We start from the raw sequence: 8,034 nt of genomic DNA on the forward strand, positions 1-8,034 counted from the left end.
GTGGGGTGTGTGCATGCTGGGTGGTGTGTGCACGTGGAGTGTGTGCATGCTGGGTGGTGTGTGCATGTGTGGTGTGTGTATGCTGGAGGTGTGTGCATGTGTGGTATGTACATGCTGGGTGCTGTGTGCACGTGGGGTGTGTGAATGCTGGGTGCTGTGTGCACGTGGAGTGTGTGCATGCTGGGTGGTATGTTCACGTGGAGTGTGTGCATGCTGGGTGATGTGTGCACGTGGGGTGTGTGCATGTGGAGTGTGTGTATGCTGGGTGGTATGTACATGTGTGGTGTGTGCATGCTGGGTGGTGTGTGCACGTGGAGTGTTTGCATGTGTGGTGTGTGCATGCTGGGTGATGTGTGCACATGGGGTGTGTGCATGCTGGGTGGTGTGTGCATGTGGAGTGTGTGCATGCTGGGTGGTGTGTACATGTGGAGTGTGTGCATGCTGGGGGGTGTGCATGTGTGGTGTGTGCATGCTGGGGGGTGTGTGCGCGTGGAGTTTGTGCATGCTGGGTGGTGTGTGCATGCTGGGTGATGTGTGCACATGGGGTGTGTGCATGCTGGGTGGTGTGTGCATGTGGAGTTTGTGCATGCTGGGTGGTGTATACATGCTGGGTGATGTGTGCACGTGGGGTGTGTACATGCTGGGTGATGTGTGCACGTGGGGTGTGTGCATGCGTGCACTATGCATCTATGTGGAGGTCAGAGGGCAACTTCTGGGCATTGTTTCTCCTTCCATGAAGTGGGTTCCAGGGACGGAGCCCCGGTTATCAGGATTGGTAACAAGCACCCTGACCCGCCGAGCCATCTCATGGACTCCTGTCATGCTGTTTTGTTATCTCAAAATTAATAACTTAAGAAAGTAACTTTTACTGGAGGCAGGAGGAGAGAGCCAGAAGACTGAGTAGGAGTTGATGCGAAGAGTAAGTGCGGGAAAGAAGAGCAAGGGAATTAGGAAGGGGTGAGCAAGGCGGCCCAGAGGACCTGCATGGCGTAGAATGTTCAAGGTCATATTATCTGGAAGAATATGAGTCTGTCTGTCTAAATGGCAGCGCATCTTGGGTGTTTGAACTGAATTTAATTTCAGCCGCTCACCCTGCAAACTCTGCCCCTTTTGGAGGTACCTCCTGTAGGCCCATATGTCTACATGGTATGGTGACCAGAAGCCCATGCCACAGTTTGCACCTGCCACACACGAGGTGGTCACCTAGCCTGTCGCCAACCCTAACAAAGGGTCAGGATGTTGTTCTGCTCCTTCTCTGTAATTTGGAGGACACCTGAGAAGAGATGTTAATTCAGCCTGTGACAGAGCTGGCACACAGAGCAGGAAGATGGGGAGATGACGGAATGGGCATTGAAAGATGTGGTCAAAGGTGTGGACGTGACCAAAGACATTCGCCTGGTTACCTAGGAAACAGAATGCTAATGAATTTCCCCTCAGTTCATGTTTTGGTATAAAAGACTGTTTGGAGAATAAACGGAGGAATTTTCAGGATGTGAACTCAGGGATTTCATGAGGGATCACTGAGAATCTCCTTCCTGATAAAGCCATGTGAGTTGTGTATTCCCACGCCTCCCCTCTGGTCTGGAGAAATAATTCAGGGTCTGGGCTGGCACTGGGCTCCGACACCCTCCTGTCTATGGCATTGGAGTTACAACTCCTTAATCGACCTAATGAAGCTAAGCTGCTAAGAGAGCCACTGGCATGCTGTGGACCCCTGGGGTTGGAGAGCTTCCGCGCTGCTAGGCAGTGTCTGGAGGTGAGACCTCGGTTCTTCTGCAGGGGGTCAGGGAAAGGGCAAAGAGGGGTGGGAGAGCAGAAACTGGGGATCAAAGGAATGCCTGAGGGACATCTCCCTTAGTCACACTCCAGTGAGTGTCCAGTCATGGGTCCTTCCACTCTGCAGATCTCAAACATGTCCGCCTTAGTGAACATTCCATCACTGATCTGCTCTTTGAAGCTGGGCCAGCTGTCACTCTTTTGGTCAATAAAGGACAGTAGACTCGGTGCCATGAGGCCTTTATGACCAACTCAGAAAGACCATGTGGCTTCTTTTTTTTTTTTTTTTTGGTTTTTCGAGACAGAGTTTCTCTGTAGCTTTGGAGCCTGTCTTGGAACTAGCTCTTGTAGACCAGGCTGGCCTCAAACTCACAGAGATCCGCCTGCCTCCGCCTCCCGAGTGCTGGGATTAAAGGCCTGTGCCACCACCACCAGGCTGACCATGTGGCTTCTAACTTGTTCTCAGTACAGACTTTCTCAAGGAGACGTGCTCCACGTCACAAGTCCAAACTTTCCCAAGACTGCCATGCTCAAGCTATCTGGAGGTACACGAGGCACAGTCCTGGGAGCCCGGGATCCATCCCGGTTCATGTGGCAGGGTGTGAGGGAGGTAGGTGTCTCTGAGTAGCTTCACCCTTCTGTCCCCAGGCTCTCCCACCAGCCCAACCTTTGGATCCCTCCAGCTCCTGCCACGCTATAGAGCAGAGAAGCATCCCAGTCACGCCCTGTCCAAATTCTTGTTCCCAGTGTCTTAGTCACCATTCTGTTGCTCTGAGAAGACATCATGACCAAGGCTACTCAGAGAAGAGTCTAATTGGGACTCATGAATTGCGAGGGTTAGAGCTAGGACCTTGATGGCAGAGGGGGTGACAACCAGCAGGCAGGCCCTGGAACAGTGACTGAGAACTCATGTCTTGATCCACACACATGGGGCAGAGAGCGCTAACCTCAAAGCCCACCCAAGGCCACACCTCGTAATCCTTCCCAAACAGTTCCACCAACTCGGGGTGGAGCATCGAATACATGTGGTCCTGTCAGGTCTGTTCTGGTCCAGATCCCACACATGGCACTTGGCATCTGGATGAGGTGGGTGTTTTAGGTCATTATGCCGTGAGACAGCAGGTGACAGGAATGTCCACAAACAGAGATGGTATGGCAAAGGTTTTTTTTTTTTTTTAAGATTTGTTACTTCTGTATGTGTGTGTGTATGAGGGTGTATCTACACCTTGGAGTGCAGAGGTCAGATGGGAGAGGTGTCGGACCTCTCAGAGCTGAAGCTATACACAGCCACAGAGAGGCAGTTCCCAGGACACCTAGCTTGCTGTGTGACTGCTGGGATCCGCGCCTAGCCCTCATGACTGAGAAAACACTTCTAAGCACTGAGCAACCTCCACATACCCACGGCAATCTTCTAAATCTCGTCATTCTAAAAATTAAAATTAAAAAAAAATGCCTGCTTTTCTGAGGCGTGGTGGTGTGCGCCGCGGAGCTCCGCTCGGCCTGCTCCCGTCCTGACTCACCGCTGTTCGCTCCCGCCGAGGAACAAGTCGGTCAGGAAGCCCGCACCGCAGCCATGGCTTTCAAAGATACCGGGAAGACGCCCGTGGAGCCCGAGGTGGCGATCCACCGCATCCGGATCACGCTCACCAGCCGCAACGTGAAGTCGCTGGAGAAGGTGTGTGCCGAACTGATCAGAGGCGCCAAGGAGAAGAACCTAAAAGTGAAGGGGCCCGAGCGCAAGCCCACCAAGACCCTGAGGATCACTACGAGAAAAACACCTTGTGGGGAAGGCTCCAAGACATGGGATCGTTTCCAAATGAGAATCCACAAGCGCCTCATTGACTTGCACAGCCCCTCCGAGATAGTTAAACAGATTACATCCATCAGTATTGAGCCGGGCGTGGAGGTTGAAGTCACCATTACAGATGCCTAAGTCAACTGTTTTAATAAATTGACTTAATCGGTTAAAAAAAAAAATGCCTGGGGAACAATTTCCTTAGTGTTTAAAGAAAAAGTCACAGGGCGGGCAAACTGTAAATCTCGGCAGCCACCCAGAGGAGACAGATGAGGAGGAGAAGAGAGAGAGAAACCACGTCCTATGTGCAGAGGGGGCACCAGAGACAGTGAAAGAGCACAAAGCCTGGCACAAACACACTGGGCTCTGGGCATGTGTCTGAAGGAAGGAGACCCCGAGAAGAAATGGGAACGCTTACGGTTTTCCCAGTCCAGCCCCAGAAATGCAGAACTTCACAGCAGCTCCATGGTGACGACCAGAGCTTGTCGCTGCTGCAAGAGAAGTCAGCGCCACCATCTTATAATGGTCCGGTCACCTTTCTTTGTGTTTATTTCCTTATCTTACATTTTATTTTTTGAGACAAGTTCTCACTCAATATGTAGAGAGGCTGGCCTAGAACTCATGGAGAGCCACCTGCCTCTGCCTCCCGAGTGCTGGGACTAAAGGCGTGCTCACCACACTCAGCTCCGCGTCCACCTTCTCTGTGAACCGCCCCTTGCGTCCCTCCTCATCTTGCCATCCAGTGGGTCACTGGTCCTTTCCTTTTTTTCTCATATAGTATCTTTGAGGTGTTGAGGCCCTCAGCCCCTGAGGTCCTGCAGAGAATGTGCTTCTCTGGCGTTGGTTTACGGTACATTGTGTGGCAAGTTCCCCCTCTTTATTGTGTCATGGCTTTCTGATGTTTGCTTTTACGGTTTCATGGTTTTCCTTGAGAAAGCCTCCCTTACTCAAGTCATTTAAAAAACATCCTTTCCATTCCTACAGTTTTAATCTTATATTTTATCATTGATCTATACGGTATTTATTTTGACATGAGAAATAAGATGTGGAGCCAACTTTTGTCTTTTTCCCCCGTGGGTCTATAGACACCATCTGAATATCCCAGCTCACCCATGATTCTTTAAGATGCCAACTTCAGGCAGGAGGATGGCTCAATGGGTAAAAGGTGCTAACTGCCAAGTCTACCGACCTGAATTCAATCCTTGGGCCCACATGGGGAAAGAAAAGAACCAAACAAAGAAATACCAAATATTCTTTGTTGAATATGAATTTAATTTAAATATATATTGGATTTGTTAGGGAACTTTTCTTCCTGTGACATAATCCAGTTAACTAATTTACCATTAACCCGAACCCCTTTCTCTGCTGCTTTTTATAACACCGGGAAATCCTTAATTACTTGCTCATCATCAAAAGAAGCTTTTGGGCTTTCTAACCCAGGCTTGAAGAGGATTCCAGCAACACCTGTGCCACAGGCCGTGCGGCAGGGGCCGGGGATCTCAATGGACCAGAGGGCAGCCAAGGCTGCACCTCACCTGGGCAGCACAGTAGAGCTGACCCTGCTGGTGGAGGTGTGGGGGAGCCAGGCCCGATGTGAGCAGGGGAGAGATGTCTTCGGAATATCCCGCTTCACAGAAAAGTCTGTCAGGTGTGCTAGGCCTGTGGGCTGAAGATGGATGCCCCAATGTTGCAGAAGAACCCTGGGTGACTGTCCAGGCAGCCAGCAGTTTCTGTCATTTCTCACAGTTTTTGGAAGTTGCTTGCTCACACTTCCTGCCTATTCAGTTAGTACCATTTCCTCCTCAGGTCTCTGGTGGAGTTGAAGACTTTATAGTTATAGTTTTCCTTGTTACCCGGTTCAGAAAAGAGATGCAGTAAAGAGGTGTAAAGTGTATAAGGGCGAGAGACATTCAAAGACAGCTTTGGTAATGCAACTTAGAATAAAAAGTGAATTAAGTACAACTTTTAGGCTCATCAAGGTAAGATAGATAGGGAGTATTTCCACTGAATTTGTCAAATGGACTAGACATTGTTGATGTATTCATTGCCTGTATTTTTGTATATAGCTATTGTTTCTTTTGCATAAAGTTTTTCTCATAACCTTCTTTATTTTAGACAAAAAAGGGAAAATGTGGTAATTTTCAGTTTGTATTCCAACAAATAAAACTTGCCTAAAGATCAGAGGAGGGAGCTAGCTTCTAGTTAGCCGTGGAAGTCTGGAGATCTGTACAGATAGACAGGAAGTGATATGGCCGGACAGTGAGAGGAATATAAGGTGGGAGGAGACAGGAGCTCAGCCCTTTTTGGGAGGAGTTAGCAGGGTAGGAGTTGGCTATGGCTTGCTCCTTTCTCTCTCTGATCTTTCAGCACTTGCCCTGATATCTGGCTCCAGGATTTTATTAGTAAAACCAACTAGAAATAGTGCAGCAAATGGTGCCCAATGTGCAGTAACGACATCCACATAAAACCTGAGAGCTTGGGAAGGGATTCTAGACGCAAAAGAACAGAGTCGAGAATGGCTTCTCGGTAGCAGCACTTTCTCAGGTGGGCTCTGTTTGCTAGAGGCAAGCAGAGGCAAGGCTCCTTTACGAGAGGCTTCCTGACTCAGCATTAGCACAAAAAACATCATGGCTCCTTTAAGAGGCCCTGCTACCAGACTTAAATGGTGTTTATGAGCAGCTGGTGGCATGCTCTTGGTGGTGGTGTGGACCTAGAGATGCCACAGAGTTGTAGCAATAAACCTGACTCCCGCCAGTACCTCCACCATGAACCTTCTCAAGAAGCCAAGGAATTGGGCAAAATCAGCTACCAAAGCCACCACTTTAATCCTAGCCACACCCACCTAGCAGATTAAAGACTCACGTGCTCAGAAAAAGGTAGAGATACACAATAAAGACAGATTCAGACTAAAAACCCTCTGAACAGTTTGCAGTGAGTTTAAATATATACATAGACTTGGGAGAGAAAAGAGAAAGGATAGAGGAAGTCCTTAAAAAAGAAATAGAATAATAATAACTTTAAAAAGCCACATAAAGATGGAAAATACACGGAGAATCTGGTTACTGTATGTTATTGTGCATCTTTGAATTGTTTGACTGCTGAGGAAGGAGCAACAGCTGCTAAAAGACATTTGATTATCAATGCTGCTGGATTAAACCAACCTATATATCTTAATAATATCTTGACTTCAAAATTTAAGTCAAAAAGTATGTTACTTTGGGAAAGAGGTTCTGCTTTTATTTTCACAGGAAATGAGAGGCTATGGATTCTCACTGTGTTAAGAAAAATCAAGTTTGATCAAGAAAGACCCCCTGAAAAATCTCTGTTAAGGGCCAGTGGCCCGGATGATCCAACATTTCAGAACACCTCTGTTGCAGTTTCCTCTGAGTGCTACATCCAGAACAGCTTCAAAAAGACTGGCTGGGGTGATCCAGCCTCACAGAATACTCCAGTCAAGATTCAACCATAGTCCTAAATTTTCTCAGGGTTCCCAAAAGATTATCAGCACCCCCAATGAGCAGGAAGTGGTGTAGGAAACTATTCCCATGTTCCCCAAAAATGGATTGTGGATGTTTGTCTTTGTTTAGAGTATTGGTTGCAAATTGTTATGGATAATGGTCAGGAAAAAAAAAAGCTAAGCAAAGGAGATTAGATTCAGGCTTCTTGTTTTGAAAAGAAAAAAAAAAGGGAAATCCTGCGGGATAATGCTCTTGTATTGGTTTAATAAAATGTTGATTGGCCCATAGCCAAGCAAGAAGTATAGGCAAGACAACCAGACAAGGAGAATTCTGGAAAGAGGAAAAGCAGAGTCACAGTCACCACCCAGAAGCAGAGGAAGCAAGATGAGAATGCCTCACTGAGAAAAGGTGCCAAGTCACGTGACTAAACACAGATAGAAATTATGGGTTCATTGAAGTTGTAAGAGCTAGATAGTAATAAGCCTGAGCAATAGGCCAAATAATTTATAATTAATATAAGTCTCTGTGTATTTAGTTGGGATTGAATGGCTGTAGAACTGGGTGGGCCAGAAATTTTCATTTACAAATGAATTCCAGTCTCAATAATTCTACTCCAGTTTAGTTAGAATCTCCTTCAAGTTGTAACTGTTAACTTCAACGCCTAGAACTTCTTCCTTTTTACTCAGAACTATTAAAGTAGGCTTAGCTTTTATGGCTTTAGTGAAAATTAACTCACTTGACTGACACATCACCCTATGAAATTGGAGCTATATTATTATAATACCTGTTTTATAGAGGAAGAATCAGACACAGAGAGCCTAAGCAGCTTACCAGCAGTCACACAGCTATTTAGACGCAGGATTCCAACATGGGAGTTGAGTTTCAGAGGCCATTCACTTAGCCTCGGTCTTCAGAAATCCCAGACAGATGGGGAAAGTCCTGGAATAGAAAACAGAATGGGATTAAAAAGATACAGTTTAAGTGTGGCTCTCACCTCTCCTCAAA

General features: G+C 47.3%; 1 protein-coding gene across 1 annotated transcript; it reads left to right on the forward strand.

The window, feature by feature from the left end:
* The first annotated feature begins 3,281 nt into the window (after nucleotides 1-3,281).
* On the forward strand, nucleotides 3,282-3,745 carry LOC126506667 (40S ribosomal protein S20-like). Its single transcript, XM_050150402.1, has one exon. The coding sequence runs from the start codon at nucleotides 3,350-3,352 to the stop codon at nucleotides 3,707-3,709; it is 360 nt and encodes a 119-aa protein (XP_050006359.1). The 5' UTR covers nucleotides 3,282-3,349; the 3' UTR covers nucleotides 3,710-3,745.
* The last annotated feature ends 4,289 nt before the right edge of the window (nucleotides 3,746-8,034 follow it).

This window comes from Alexandromys fortis, unplaced genomic scaffold (genome assembly GCF_014885135.2).
Source record: "Alexandromys fortis isolate MF-2015 unplaced genomic scaffold, M_Fortis_MF-2015_v1.1 scaffold_66, whole genome shotgun sequence".
NCBI classification, from domain to species: domain Eukaryota; kingdom Metazoa; phylum Chordata; class Mammalia; order Rodentia; family Cricetidae; genus Alexandromys; species Alexandromys fortis.